This window comes from Chroicocephalus ridibundus, chromosome 4 (genome assembly GCF_963924245.1).
Source record: "Chroicocephalus ridibundus chromosome 4, bChrRid1.1, whole genome shotgun sequence".
NCBI lineage: Eukaryota > Metazoa > Chordata > Aves > Charadriiformes > Laridae > Chroicocephalus > Chroicocephalus ridibundus.
Genome location: NC_086287.1, coordinates 10,813,944 through 10,830,530, shown reverse-complemented (window position 1 = coordinate 10,830,530; position 16,587 = coordinate 10,813,944). Strand labels below are relative to the sequence as shown.

At 37.8% G+C, this 16,587-nt stretch overlaps 1 protein-coding gene across 13 annotated transcripts in view; it reads right to left on the bottom strand.

Annotated features, from left to right (window-relative positions):
- PPFIBP2 (PPFIA binding protein 2) overlaps positions 1-16,587 on the bottom strand; it is a 114,684-nt gene that overhangs the window by 19,053 nt on the left and 79,044 nt on the right. For 8 of the 13 annotated variants that reach the window (XM_063332473.1, XM_063332475.1, XM_063332477.1 and 5 more), the window contains 8 exons: positions 12,603-12,695; positions 10,002-10,110; positions 8,459-8,491; positions 6,660-6,721; positions 4,007-4,082; positions 2,245-2,304; positions 337-434; positions 77-141 (listed from right to left, as the gene is read on the bottom strand). In XM_063332473.1, the coding sequence (XP_063188543.1) occupies positions 77-141; positions 337-434; positions 2,245-2,304; positions 4,007-4,082; positions 6,660-6,721; positions 8,459-8,491; positions 10,002-10,110; positions 12,603-12,695 (596 nt within the window). The remainder of the gene's footprint in view (positions 1-76; positions 142-336; positions 435-2,244; positions 2,305-4,006; positions 4,083-6,659; positions 6,722-8,458; positions 8,492-10,001; positions 10,111-12,602; positions 12,696-16,587) is intronic. The other 5 variants (XM_063332478.1, XM_063332486.1, XM_063332484.1 and 2 more) reach the window with 2 other exon arrangements.

Sequence of the window (16,587 nt, the reverse complement as noted above, 5' to 3'; positions counted from 1 at the left end):
GATGCCAGCAGTTAAACAGATTAAATAATACAGACTTAGGACAATCCGCATGAAAAACAAGAAACAAAGGTCTTGCCTGATTTCCATGGCTTTGTGTGGCACTGGAGAGAGCACAGCTGGTGACAGTTCTCCTGAAGAGGCCTAGGTAAAATAAGAGTTTCAAGCCTGTAACTCTAGCGCCTGATTCTGAATCCAAAGTGCCCATACCAAGAGGCACAAAAATCCAGCCAGGGACAGACCCTTATCTACGTTACCTCAGCCACTACAGAGAAACCAATACTACAAACAAATCATATATACAGCAGAACTTGCTTCTGAAACGTCTTTACTAAGTACCTCTGTTTTAAATATTTCTCCTTGAGGATTACTCAGAAGATTCCACTTCCTTAAAGTCGTCTCAAGTTCCTCTTCACTGCCACCAGAGATGGAAGAGCCTGCAAGCATTAAAGATTAGAAGTAGAAAGAGAGAAACAGGCCAAAAAAAATATTAACATTTGGGACCATATCAGTCAGTGCAATACTTCAGTCTCTAAATTCCCCTTCAGCCTCATCCGATACATGTAGTTTTCCAGCCTCTCCGCTCCCCACCCCTGCTTTGGGCTCTGGCTTACAAGCAAGCTGATTCATGTTAGAGCAACAGATTTACCACTTCTGGGTATATGCTGCGCTCTGTTGTGAGTCGCTGAGTCGCTTCATGCATGTTTGACATCATCTGTATCGTAATGCAGTGCCCCCATGCTGAGTTCAAGGATGAACACGGTAACATGGTAAACGTCCAGGTTTCTCTGGATATCCCAGATCTAAACAAATACTTAAATACTCCAAATTCATTATTTAGTAGGATTTTTATTCCTAAATTATCAAAGCTGCAATACTAAATCAGGGTCTCAATATTTAGTGCTCAGCAAACTTGCAGAGTATTTTGGATAAGAAATTTTTTCTGGAGATCTCCTACACATAGGGTTGCATACAGGATGTGGAAGAGCTGCTATGCCATGATGGAGAAATTTAGACTGACCTTTAAGCACATTAGTAAATCCTAATTTATGTGATAGACGTGCAGCAGCTCTAGGCAGTTATGAAGAAACACCAAATCCTATGTTTAAGCCCTGGAACTATTAGAAAAGACATCACTTGAAAACTCGTTAGACACGAGCTTGATTATCAGGCTGTTCAGCTACAGAGACTGCCGACAAACCTGGCACTGACCATCGGCCCTTCAGGATACGAAGTGAATCTTATACTATGATTCCTGGTAGACAGCCCTTCAGTTGGCACAAATTACTAAACCCAAAAGAGCTACCTATAGCCGAGTTCGGGACAACCCTTTTACATTTTACACAACTGCCAGTGGCCATTTCAAGCAGCTGCCCTACTTTAATCCAAAACAGATTTTGGTTTTTAAATGTATGTGCTACCTATGGTGAAGAGTCAGTCATCATCTTTTGTCAACATGTTTTGTAGCTTGCCTTAACCAGAAATAAGAAATGTTTACAATATATTGTGTTTCTCTCAAGTAATTATTTGAAACAGTTATCAGAGACAGAAGATTTCAACCTATTAATTCTACCAAAAGTTTTTAAGCAGGGATTAAATTTCAAAGGGAACATTTAAAACCCACCCCTAGAAATAAATAAATAAATAATCAGGCATCATTTCTTGGCAACCTAAACATGAGACTCCCATAAACACACACACGAGGTAACAAGCTCATTCAGCTGTGATAATCTTGTAGCCATCACAGTACGCACCTCAGTGTGGACAATCTCAGTACACACTCTACTTCCCACAAAGGTTTTGGGTTTTGTTTTTGTTTATTATGCTGAGCATCACTGTTTTTTTTTATTTACACTGTACTGAAGTGTAAATTTACACTGTACTGAAGTACTAGCATACATTAACACCGTCACACTCCCTGCACTACCAACTCAATAATCCAGAGCATCACGGCGCGCTCTTTGCTCGTGCACATGAGCAACCTCCAAAAGGGGGTCACACATCCTACAGGGAGACGGTGCACTCGTATACGTACAACCAGGATGTGGCCAAGGGGAGCGGAACTGGGGGCTTACTGCTGAGAGCACTTACTCTCAGGGTACCACTGGTCTAGCTATCTTGGGAGTTAACATCAAATACGTCTCCAAAAGCTACAATCACACCTTTAGATTTCCTTTTAGAACAATTTCAAAGCGAGAGAACTTTTTTTATTGTTTTCAAAATGAACATTCAGAGAGAGAGATTTACCTGACTCTTGTTCGCTATTCTTGTGTGTTAAATACAAGTTTCCGTTCTGCCGTACAAGACCTGAAAATATCGTGTTTGTTAATGTGACGATGTATGTTGAACAAAACTGTCCTTTCAGAAGGTCAAGTTTCCCAGACTAAATTTGGTACTGAATACTAAGGTGGCAACTTAAAATGAGATTCTCCTAAAACCCACTCCACTCCCTGAAGTGTAACTGATAAATGGGACAAAGATTTGTGCATGGATTGTGAAGTTAAATACATAATACTGTGTGCACAAAAGCAACCCAGGGCTTTCAGTTGTTCCCTCCAAACCAGAACTTGCCTAGTCAGCTGTCAGGATTTTTCTTAGTGGAAGTGAAGGGCAACAGAACTTACTATATTCATTGCAACTCTTTTTAGCAAAAAATAAAAAAAGTCCTCTTAACTATATCAAATTGCACCCAAGATCAGCTTCCCTTTTATGAATGTCGTATTAAAAACATGACCTAAAAGAAAAACATTGTGTAATTAATGCTAGCTGACAAATGATCTTTACCGCTAGTCCCGAATTGAACTGTGGTGTAGGAAATCTGAATATAGGATGTATTTAATTAATTAACGTTCATCATCCACTAATGTTTCCTGATATCATTTTACACTGTAAAAACTGGTCACTCATAACATAATGGTCACAGGAAACAACACACAAACAACAACTATCTGTATACTTTCTTCATTTTCTACAGATGAATCAATTTAAATCAAACACTGTTATTTTAATCTTGCATAATAGATTCTTGAGAGGGCTATAATGCACTTTAGTAAGAATACTGTAAGCTTGTGCCTTTAGCTAATTTGAATTAACTTTCCTAATTGCCCGTGTGTCGACAAATTCCATATCTGCAGAAGTTTGCTCCTCCTTTTCACCCTTTTTGCTGTAATACTTTTTGGTCTGGCCTCTACAGCCCATGTACGACTGCGGGGACGGCAACCAGCAGCAGCGAGAAAGGAAGTACGACGCTTTGGCCATGCGGGATGTACGTCACAGGCCTGCACTGTGGAAGAGACTTAGAGGAGTCCCGTCAGCGAGGAGGGACAGGGCTGCAGGAAGAAGCCAATAAAACCGTGGCCCGTCTGTGCACCCAGCCACCGCTACATGGGCGTAGGAGTTCTGCAGCCCAAGCTCCTGCCCCATTGCAGGGTACAGCAAAGTGGTCTGAGGAGAGCAGTTGCTGACTTCAGATTGCCTCGGCACATAAGGAGGGAAACTGCAGTGCTTCAGACCCAGCTGATGAGCAGTTCTCATCAGATATCCTTCCTTATCAGAATCCTTAATGACACCATCTAAAACAACGTACAGCACCAAAATTAGGCTCCAAGGAAGGATTTACTGTTAACTGATGTAGAACAAATTTTCGGTTACGACTTACGGAGTCAAGCATAAGATTCAGTCTCAGAAATCCTGCTGAACAGTAATGTTGTAACTAAATATCCAGACAGATTTGACCCTAATTTCCTGCGCCCACAGCCCAGGAAAGAAAAAGGAAATCTCCACAAACTACAGGCAATAACACACAAGCCTTGTCAAGACATGCTGTGGGTCTCTCTCTCTCTCAAAGAATATATACTTGCTCTTATAGCGCTCCAACATGATACGAATATATGCATAATGAAATAAACATTACTATGCACATGTATGTAAAAGGACAACAAATAGCAGTTGTAGTTCATGCAGTTTTTAAAAGTCCTGATATCAGGAAATTATTCACAAGACATTTTACCGTGAGCTGCAATCATTATCTCTTTGACTCTCCTGTACTGGCTGAGCAATAGTGTTAACTCCTCTATTCGACGGTCCTGTGAAAAGCATGAAATGAAATAATATTTAAAATTCTGCATTTTTAACTGGTAGAGACACTGTATTACACACTCATTTCTGCAGTTTTGGCCCGGTCTTTTTCCAGAAAGCAGGATCAGGTCTTACTCGCATGCCTTGTAAAGAACGTTTCTTGGCTTTTATTTGCCATCGTACGTAATATCTGCAGGACAGAGTGAAATTATGGATAAAAGGAAACGAGAGGAGCGGGACATTACTAGTAAATTTTTATTTACAGAAGCATAATTTGGAAATCTGCTTACACTTCTAAGAGTTAAGTGAGTATTCTGTAGTTGAACCTCAATTGCCTGAAGTGGGCAGTGTTTGTTTTCTGTTAGCATGGTACCTGTAATTGTAAAGTAAATCATGTTTATGTTTTGTCTAGTTTAACAATCTAGTCATGTTCTTTAATCCTCTCTTGTAGGTTACGTCCTGCACTCCCACATCTACACTTCCTCCAGTTTTGAACACACCTTTTTTGAATTTAGGCAGTCAAACCTGTACAGAACCAAAGAAATGAGGCCTGATGAACGTCTGATGCACCACCTCACTCCACGCTTTCTCCAATACCCAGCCCTTTCCTATCAGGTACAGAAAGCTTCTCGATTCATGTATTCAGGGAGCGCACTTGCCTTTTGCACAGACACAACATAGCAATGGGTAGCAATCGTTATTTAATTGATCGGATCCATCCTTTCTCTCATTTCTATACAATATTGTGTTCCTGATGATAATAAATTCTTGCTACTGGTCAGTAAGTGTGTAGTCTTGCAATTTGCACTCTTACAGTTTGTCCTGTTTCCTTGAGCCCAGTTCTAACCCATTCCTGTGCAATAATCTTGCCCAGTGCTGTGACTACAGAGCACGGAATACAAACCCAAGCAAGCGATAAAGAACTAGCTTTCACAAGCAGGTGTCAGGGAAGTCACAGAAGCAGAGAGGTGGGCACTGGAAAAAAACCCAAACCACCACAACAAAAAACCTTCCATGGAAGTTGGCAAATATTTAAGTGATTAGCTGATAGTGAGCTGCCACACTGCCACAGCGAGGTCAGTGTCAGAGATATTTCAATTAAAAGCTGCTCCAGTACATGTATACATGCATGTGTACATTACAGTCACTGCAGGTATCAACTGAGCTGTAGAAGTAGCTGCAGAGAAACCAGACCTTTCCTACATTACAGAATGGCAGATGCTGCTGATCCTCCTTTCACGCCTCAGCAAGTACACGCAAGACAAAAGAGGCCCAGTTAGCCCAGCTATGGATAGAAGCAATACGTTCTTCTTCATAGCAAAGAACTGTGACTAACATACCCAGTTTTTTGAAAAAGAAGTATGCGCACCACTTACTAGCAGCTTAGTTGAGCACTTTCTCAATATTTAGTTATCCCAAAAAGCTATTTAAAGCTATTTTTCCTTGGGAAGAACATTTTATTTTGCATTACATTGAAGGTAACAGCTCTGCATTAAACATGTAAGAAGCTATGGGTCGCCCATCAGCCCACGAGTTCAAAAACTGCAGTTCCCAAGGAAATAAACCTCCTTCTCCTGTGAGTGTATCCAGATATTAGGACATAAGCAATAATATTTTGTGTTCCATTCAAATGCAAAAATCTTATGCAGACGTGGAATGACTTTGGCAAGAGATAATGCCATGTCTTTTATTTTCCAGATGTAAATTTTGACTTTTTGAGTTTTTAAAGAGCAAAAGGTTATTATGAGGCACATGAATGTTCTCCAGAATTAACATTGTCCTGTCTAGATTCCCCACGTACCAAAGGAAGATTTTAGGGATGTATATTATTGTCATCCTGATTGTACAGTGATGTGTCACCATAAAGGAAGATCCTGTAGCCTGGTTTATTATCCAAAACAAGAATTACAATTTCCTCCAGAAACTCAGCCCCCTCAGCCCCCCACCCTCCCTCCAAAAATAAGGAACAATTTGTGTAGTAAGTCAATGGCATCCGAAAGTGGAGATTCAATATTCTCCAAGACTGAGCCCTAAACCCTGCACTTGAATTGTCCAATTAACAGGCAATCTGCATACAGGCGATAAGAGACAAAAGTAATATTTACTATTTTAATGGGTTTAATTTTACTCCTCCTCTCCATTAGTACTCATTTTTATTTTTCTTACCCTTGTCTCTTCAAATCCAAACTTGAGTACAATTCAAAAGCCACTCTGACTTTCTTTTAATATCACTATCTAAACCGGAGATATCAATGCACTGCAGATCGGGGTGGAAGATGAAGAGCTGCCCAGAGATGACCAACCCTTAGTGATCTTTTCAATAGCAGAAACTAGGAGATTCTGCTCATTACAGCCTTGGCTTTCTATTCCCCTCTGGAATTTACTGAGCCTCCCAAGTTCTGCAGCCAGGTTAGCAAGGTCAGCCACACTTTCTATTTAAAAATCAACCTTCTGTCACAATCTCATGCGATAATCCAAAAATCAGGGCAATTTCACGCTTACAGAAAGCAGGTCATTCAGATCATTACAGAGATTCAAAACCATCATTTCATTTTTGTTACGTAGAACAAGGATTATTTTCTCACCTTTTCTTCATTTGCAGCCAATAATGATTCCATTCCTATCTTCAACCGTTGAACTTCTTGATCTAGAAATTTTTTTAAAATGTTATAAGGAAAATACACTTGCTATATTTAGTATAAAGAATATATGTTTTGTGATACTCTCCCTGTGTTCTTATGCGTAACCAAAACCATGTCAGTGGCATGGCAAATGTTAAATTACATTTAACTTGGAGCTTTTCAAAAGCTGAACTATTAAAAGCATTGCACAAGACAAACATGCTGGTTTTGCTTATAAAAGGCTACATAATAGTATTTTATACCGTAAAAGTCAAGTAATAATAAAGAAAATAAATTGAAGTTTACTTTGTAAAAGATGAGAGTGCATTTTTTGTTATACATTAAAGGAAATAATTTTAAGTATGATGGAAAATTAATTATATTCCATCTGGGAAAAATGTTCGCCAGTTTATGAGAAATACCTCAATGATATTCACAAAACTTGGAAATGAAAAATAACAAAAACTAGTTTGAAATGAGGAAAACTTGTAATACTTTTTTTTCCTTAAAACATTTCAGTATGAATAACTGAGTTAAAATCTACATCAAGAGCTAACGCAGGATTGCTTTACACACAATTTGGTGTTAAAAGATAGAGGTTATTCAGGAATGTTATAGTCAAAATCAATTAGAACACACTCTCTGGAGATTTATGAGGTTGTTAATCACATCATCCTAACTTTTCTGAACCAAATCTTTCATTTCTTCTCTACACACTACTCCTAGCAAGTTCTCCATTACCAGCCTATGCTAAATAAAATCTAGATGACGGAGACAGAACCAGACAGTTTATCTGCCGCAGCTGCCACTCAAGGAGTTCATGCTTTGACATTAAAACAGACCCGCTTGTTTCACAAAAGACTATGAAAACCAGATGTGTCAGGCATGAAGTGAGAGAAAAGAAAGAAAATCAATACTGCTAAAGAGCATCTTTAAAAAAAATGTTTTACAACAAAATTTTGAACATGCAATGTCATATTTAGACTATTGGCAAAAACTATAATTAATTTTTCTTGTAGTGATTCTGAAGAATACACAAGTTGTAATGATTAAGTTTTAAAACATGTAAATGAACTTTGCAAACATTTCTCTTGCAAAAGAGAACACTTAGTAACACAAGACATGCACAGACAGAGCCAAATCAGAAACTAAAGCCAGCAGGCAGTGGGCAAGCAAATGGAAGATTTTTTTTAAAAGCCATTAAAAAAATCACAGTCCTACTAATTTCTCTTTATAAATATTAGACTTCAAAAAGAACTGGTGTCAAGGTACTTTTAAGTACATTAAAGAAAAGTTTACTTACAATATTTATAACACCAAGCACAGTAACATTTTTATTCAGACTTTTTTTTTTTTATATTTAATGCACTGATTAAAAAAAAAAAAAAGCCCAAATCCTTCCCCTCTAAGGAAGAAACTTTCAATTGAAGCCATCTTTCCAGATATTATACGGGTTTTACATATATACAAATAAAAAGAGGTAAAGGTTAAGTTTTGGCTCTGTTAACCTTGACAATGTCCCTTTGAAGTCCAACTATCTGATTTGTGAACCTCTGATTTTTTTTTTCTCTAAAGTGAAATCTTACGAAACAGGGCAATTAGCTGTCTGCTTGCTGCAAGCAATGAAAGCAATGTCTCATGTATATTACAATTAGACAGCCAAATCTAAACAAACATTGAATTATTCCTGCAGAATGCATTTGAGTTATAATTTGTGTGAAAGGAACAGTGAGATAAAGCCAAAAGTGAATTGCATGGCTTACGTTTTTCTTTTAGCCTTCTCCTATAAACTTCCTCTACGATGGTAAATGGTGAGAGTCAAATAAAGTATGTAGAAAAAGCACATATTAGATAAATTTTGCAATTTAATTAGAATATGCATTCTAGCATACTACAAGTACATTGACATTCTTTTCTAACTTTATTTGAGAAGACCACTTAAAAATCTGATAAATCAGTAATTTTTTTGGCAGAAAAATTATTACTGCTGTATACTATTTCAATTCAAATATAGTCTAAGTGGTTTCCTTAAATGTAGCCTAAAGAATCTGTACAGGGTTTGATTCTTTTCCCACTGCAATCAAGGACAGTTTCACCCATCTTCAGTATCAACAGGAACAGACACACTACTAGAAGCTGAAATCTGCTGAGGTCTTGGGTTTATTGTCATACCACTATCTTTCCCTTGAAATATCATAAATTTTTTGGGAATCTCATAGAAAATACAAAATTCTATTAGTAGAATTCCTCTACAAAACACTGCTGTTAGACAAACTTCTTTTCTAGTTAGACATGCAGTTCTCTACATGCACAAGCTCTGCAGCTGAGTGAAATCAGCACCAAGTATATGTTAAGTCACTTATTTGGAATAAACAACCGTCAAAATACAGAGTCTTCTAGACAAGACATCTGCATTACTTCCTCACAGGAGGTTCTTGGTAAGCCCCGAGAAGGAGGTGACACAGCACCTGAAAAGTCACATCTCAACCAGGGCACTCTGGAAACGTTAGTTAACACCCACAAAAGAAGTTAGTGCAGCTAAGCTGATGCACTGCGGTCAACCATACACAAATCTTCCTGCATGGATAAGCGTCAGTATTATAGAAGAAAAAGGTCACTAATATTGTGCAGCCATTGACAGAAGCTCCAGGGAGTCAATATTTCAGAGAACTGTGACATGACTCGTTGAGACCAAAGGCTAAACAAACTGGTTTATTTGCCATTGACCTGTATCAACAGTGCAGATTCAAACCAGAAACCTACAATATCACAGAATCATAGAACAGCCCAGGCTGGAAGGCACTTTGCAAGACCATCTGGTCCCACCTTCCATAGGAGAAGGAGCCTAAATGAGATATAGTCTTGAAGAAAGGAAAGGCGCAAACCAATGACTATGTTTTAGAATGTTTGGACGTTTAAAACATGATACTTAGCTACTACTGTGATAATGGAAAGCTACTACTGTGATAATGGATAATTTTGAAAGTATACACCAAAAAATATATTCCCACTGAACTACAATGACTCTTGCAAATTATAAGTAAAATTCCAGCAGAAAAAATTTCAGCGCCCTTAGGATATTTATTGCAATTTGTGCTGCCTCTGGATTGGGACAGAGTTTCACACATTAAAGGCCTCTACTCTACCAGAAGACAAAATAAATTTGTACCATTTTTCCTCCCAAAATAAATTCTGTAAGTCCATGTTTGTATCTCCTTGTATTGCTCGAAATACTGAGCCAAGCTGCTACCAAAGCCAAGTTAAAGTAGGGGTTTGGATTTTTAATTTTAATTCCCATCCTCTTACCTCTTTCTGCCACTTCACTATGTGACGAGGTCCTAGCGAGCTGACTTTGTAAGCGTTCTATTTCTGCATCTTTGAGAGCTAATTGCTCTTGAAGCTGGGCTATCTCAGCCTGAAAGAGAGTACAACAAATTCAGAATAACATCGTCGCCGATTCTCTGTGATTCTTTCCTATGAACTAGAAGACTTCTAAGTACAACACTTTACTTTGATTGAAGTCCTGCTCCCAATTCAGGACATTTCATAAATGCTGTAACAACCTTACCTATTTCATGGTGTTACTATCCTATTCCATTTACAGAAGCTCACTTTTCCCCAATGCCATTATCTCTCGGAGAAGAGAGACTTACAGAAAGATAAAATTTTCAAGGATTCACGTAGGTAAAGAAACTCTGGAAAGCTCTCAATGCTACAATGCTGGTCATATATTAATGACTATTACAGAGCAACTCTTGAGTTGTGCATGAAGATCACTAAAAGATAACACAGCATTTTTTTTAAAGATACTGTTTTTTTAATCCTAGTTACTGCCTAATAACATAACTGAGAATCTATTAATGCTGAGCCCTCTTCTCAGCATTATAACAAAACTGTTATCAGATACTAGAGCAAATAGGCCAGAAGCAAAGTGCAGCTTGGAAAACATCAAAAAATGCATATATGCAACAAAATATCTGTGGTTCATTTGCATGTACTACAATTTGTGCTGCCTCTAGATTGGGATAGAATATCACACTTTAAAGGCCTCAACAATACAGAGGGAAAAGAATTCTGTGATTGTCCAGCTTGAAATACAGCGACTCCCATCTCTTTTCCCTATTTATGAGAAAAACTGTCAACAGCATACTTTCTTAAGTAGCTTCATTAAGATTTTCTTCAGCAGCCTTAAAGTCTTTATTAAATGTAACATTCTGCATTTCCCCAGCAAAAGCATACCCAATCTCCTTGCAGTTGAAGAAAAAAACCCAGAAAAACAACAACAAAAACCACTACTGTGACCAGTTTCTCAAAATACTAAAATAAAGCAGGAAAATGATGCAAACCACCAAACAACATTATCCAAACAGGGGAAAACATGGACTAATTTACTATTCTACACAAACTTATTTTCACCAGGAAGCAAGCAGCTGGATGGCAGCAAAAATCACCACTCTGCTGCAATTCTGTGTGGAATAGAAGAATCTGCCTTGTTGCATCTCTGAAGGGCTCCTACACTTCCCAGTGACTAATATGCTTTTTATATCCAGCCATGGAAATATTCCAATTTCTCATCTAAGAAGCTGGAACAACAGGAAGACAAAAGCTGCAGACCTCTTAATACCAGATTTGGATTTGTCTCCCCTGGTCTATTTGATCTCATAGCTCTTTTAAATGCCGTCTTTTCCTTTAATTTCTCATTCCTGTCGTCTTTATAATTATTTTTCTTCTTCCTCTCTCTTTCCCTGTACTTTTCTTCCTTTCTAGTCCTGTATCTTCTTTCACTCAATGGGTTTTGTGACTCTTTTTTCTTATTTTCATTCTGCTCCTACACTTTCCATCATCTTTATCTGTCCTGGCAGCTGGCCACACACTGCTTGAGAAAATATTTTCCCAAAGACTCTTCATATCCACCACGTCAGAGAAAACATTTTCATGGATACAAGAGTTATTATCTTAATAGGAAAAAAGACACAATACCAAAATTTCAATATTCATTTAAGAAGTCTCAAAAGAAAGAAATGCTAATACAAATAATAGCTAGCTGTCATTTCTGGATCAAGCTATCAAGTATTCAAAAGAAAACTCTGTTTAATAATTTGAAATGTTTTTCCAAGATCCCACCACAACTCAAAAAAGCCAGTCATTCATATGAACAGAGAGTATAGCACTAAACAAACGAAAGGAATAGTGATTACCGCACAAAAGTCTACCTCAGCAGGGAAAAAATATGAGGTGCTTTTTAACCTAGTGGAAAAGGGCTAAAAATTCAAACTAGAATTTAAGTGCAACTGTTTAACAATAAGAGTGTTCAACTAGAAAAAATAGCTACTGGGGAAAGTGATGAAATGTTTCAGATGTTGAGTTTCTCCAGATTACAATCCAACATCTTTCCAGGATTTAAGGTCAAGAGAAGAGTAAGGGCGCTATGCTCTTTGATATACACGAAGTCAAAGCAGATGATCTAATGGTGTATTTTGGGCTTAATTTGTGTCTATTAAAATAAATTCCATAGTAAGTGAACACCCAACCAACTTTGCATGTCTCGTCTCTTCAGTTTGGAAAGCATACTCCACAGAGGCTTGTCACCATTACACAAATAAAAGACAGGAAACCTTCAAAGACGCTTTTCCTCAGAACAGGTCTTTTGTAAGTCAAAATGCCCCTTTTTTGAAAAAAATAAGAATTACAAAAAGGTAAAAGACTGGAAACTGCAGGGAGGGAGCAAAAGGCACAAAAAGAAGCTACAAAACCTATAAACCAAAATACTTATTCCAAAGATGGTTGAAGAAAACTTGACCTTATAGTAAGCCCTGACACAAAGCAATTGTAAGGAAAGTAAAAATTGATGAGAAGTGGCGCTGAAATTGGAGTCTGTCATTAGTAAATGCCATGTATTCTGCTTACTTTAGTTGCTTTTAATTTCCACTCGTATTGATTTCTTTCATTTTCCAGTTCTTCCACTTTAATTTTGAGGTGTCTAAGTTCCTGTAGCAAACCCTGCAAAGGAAGAACAGCAGCTAAAAGTAAGATTACTCTGGTATATATTAATTTTCTATTGTCCTAAATTAAAGATCATGCCTGAACCACACAATAATGAACACCGAACCACCACATTAAAAATTGTGATCTAGTCTAAGACGACAACAACTATTTTGAACGGAGAGATAAGGTATACTTTCTCAAACTCTCTACCAGAAATTATGAGCAAATTTCTTAGTCATATTAAGGAAGACAGCTGAGTCTGGTGAAGTCATGTGTGTCTCAGTGAAAATGAGCCAAAAAATCCACAACTGCAGTCCCATATACCATGAACTACTGTTTTTTTTGGGGGCAGCTGGGTTTTTTTGTTGTTGTTTTGTTTTGGGGTTTTTGTTTTGTTTTTCAGCCACCTCAGAAAGTAAGCAAAAAAATGCAGTGCTGAAAGATTACTAACTTTCATTACGGTGACAATCCTCTCCCCAAACACGTGTTTAAACTACTTACCAAGAAAAATAACACTCAGACTAAATAGTATCCAGCGAGTTACAAGCATTTAATACCATACACATCCAGTCAAATATAGACTACAAATATGCTACTTTCAGCAACGATTTTTGCCACTTTGCAATCGGAGTTGATGCAGCCTGGAGCTGCAGCTCGCCAGGGCTCCTGACGTTCTCCATCTGTTCCTCTTCAAAGCTGTCTCTTCAACGTCCCTTCTCCCTTTCCTTGACAAAACTGTATCCTATTGTTCATTCTGAAGGACAACGAGACCAAACGTCTTAAAATGCACCGAGGAAAGGAAAAGTTTGGAAGGGTAGCCCAATTTTGGAATCCAGTATAGTACATACATCAAGCAACCATACTAATATCTTGGATTAAATTAATGATTATTTTTAATGACTTCCAGATTTGACTCTCAGATTATTTCTCCAATATGCAGCTTGTACTGTAGTCTAATAGGTCACTAATTCTGGACAAAGCCAAGCTCAGAAAAAAAAAGCACTAAGTTCAAAATAGGCATCATACCCAAATGAGTTATTTTTGTAAAATAAACCTATGAGAAAAACTGCTGAAAAACTCCCTCACAATATTAGCAGATTATTTATAAGATTAGTTCTGGGGATCCAAATTTTAACCGAAGACATGTGGCAACTAAAGCAAACGGATTTAAAAGCAAATATTAAAATGGTCTTTTTCAGGCATACCGTTATCATTCCACATTTAGTAAATTTAAGTAGTTTATGGAAAGTAGCTTTTGTTTGGACGTGTGATGTAGTTTTGATCAAATCCAACCAGGATCTGTAATGTAAATTCAAAAATGCTTTTCTGCTAACTCCTAATGTCAGAGAATAAACAAAAATGTGTTGGATTCATATTTTAAAGGTAAAAGCAGATGACTCTTTTCATTTACTTTAACAGCATCATCAGAAAAAGAAAGGATACATTTCACGTACATTTCAGTCTTACCTGAAACTGTATTTTACACCTGTGTTAAACTTTTAAAATATTCAGGAATAAATAATCTGTTAATTAATTAGCAAACTACCAAACCATGCTAGCATGCTGCATGTCAAACAGACAAATCTCAACTAAAAAACAGGAAAAAAGAAACAAACCCCATAATCAAGAAAACCCACACCACACCAGCACTACAGGCCTACAAGTAAAATAAACATCATAAAAAACCTGAAAGAGGTGATCAGGCCTTACAGATCCCTGCGCTTTAGTAGACAGACATCAATGGTGACCAAATTTGTCCCAATAATTGGGGCTGGGGTGTCCAGCGTGGGAATTTTATGTTAATTTTTACAACCACCTCACTCTTTCCTAACGAAAGCCACAAAGATTAATGCCAATAATTCACAACACAGTTCTGGTTAGCGGAATTTAGTTTCTGCAAGGGAAGAGAAGAGAAAATACACAGGCTTCTGCTAAGGTGTACTTCTCGTACATCACACCGAGAGCAATTCTTCTGGCTGAGAGTTGCTACCACTGATCTTGCACTAGATTGAGGACCACTGGGCGTCAAGTCTGGTTTCCTATCTTGAGACTTTCTTTCTTGGATTCTATTATTAATTTCCAGCTGCAGTCTACACATCTGCTCCTGTAGCTCACTGATCAGGTTCACTACTGACTGAAGACATGGGAAGAAAGGAAAAAAAGAAAAAAGAAAAGAAAAAAAGGTGAGAAAGAAAATGATGCAAAGAAGATACTTCTACAGTTGCAGCACAGAGAAATACATGAAGCACATCAAAGGCAAACTAAAAAAAAAACCACGACAGATTATATGTTTCCCTTCTGATGAAGTATATCTGAATGAGTCTAAATCTGGAATATTGCACAAAGCTACAGTTTAAATAGAACAGAATCTATATTCCAGACTAATTCATGATTCTGATCCTAATGTGAAGATCAGAATTTGGCCCCTCATTTTTGGAAACCTATGCAGTCACATGAAGACAGATATCAGGAAAAACTGGGACATATTTTAATATGCTGGCTCAGAGGCCCACTTTTGCTGAAACGGTCTTGATTACATTCATTTACACAGCCAAATCATCCACTAGGAAGAAATTGCTAAGCGCTCAGTTGGTGCTATAACCTAGTCTTTCACAATTTAATCACAGAATTTACTAGTAAGGTAATTCTGCTTCCAGGTTTAGCATGGGTCAGAAAAATAACTCCATTATCTAGCTTGCTAGCTACGCAGCACCTTGACATGGAGAAAGAGTTAAGCAACATACATAGGAGAAGTCAAAGGATACCACAGAAGAAAAAGTAATTACTTTAAAGTGCACTGATTTGCTGGCCAGCTTCTTGGATTTGCGTGTATCAGTGATACACACAAAAAAATCCAGCTACAGAAAGCCAACCAGAGACAAGTATTAAAAATCTATATAACATTTAACTTAAATTCACTAACTCAGCAGAAAATAGCACTGGGTATTTCCTCAGGTATTACAAGTTTGGAGTGCCTTTCTCTTAATTTTCATGTACATTAACAACAAATGTTTTGTGATTTCTCAGTCTTCTCAAGTGGAATAAATTTGATGAGATTAATCCATCTCCCAAAGCAGTGAAAAAGTTCTTAATGGACAGAACAATAGGTGACATGGCATATTTTTTTTATTTATTTTCTTCATCACTATGCACAGCAGAGTCCTCCTATAATCTCAGCTCGCTGGTGAGCCAATAATCTCAAAGCCAGGGAACAGCTACTGCAAGGACAGGATACTGTTCTGACCAGCTAAGTATCTAACACAACCAGTCTCAAACCATATCAGCATCCACAGTCAACTTTAAACATTCACAGACATCCCTTTCAAAAGCGCATGTATCAGCGAGGTAAAAGAGTTTCACATCAGTTCAGCATTTTTCTAGGGCACTGTGCTTAAAATGAAATTCAGAAAAGCAGTTGCATCTATGTCACTTTATACATATTACTCTCAATCAGGATCAAAACGTCTGATGCTCACCCTCTTTCATCCAACAAACCTTTTATGCACTTAAATGAGGATTACTTCCGTAAACAATCGAAAAATTTAGAGAGTGCCGTGCCCCAGCACACCAACTCTGCAATATCCAGTCTTTTATAGGCTGACATGTTTTTCCAGGGCTGCACAGGTAAGAAAAGATAGCCTCCTTCAGTATCAGCTCCCCTAGGCGAAACCATATCCTTTGCATGTTTAGTGGCTCCACTAGCCACTTTGCAGCCATACAGTAGGACACTGGTGAGGAGACCGTCCCCGTAGCTAACTCAACCTCTTATCAGAGCGTTGCAAAGCAGAACACCCACAGGTCTAGTTGTATATACAATTCAGATACTATCCACAATCCCTCCATCCTTCATGCTTTGATTTTGTTTCTTTTTTACCATCATCTCCACAATCAGATGCCTCACTGCCCA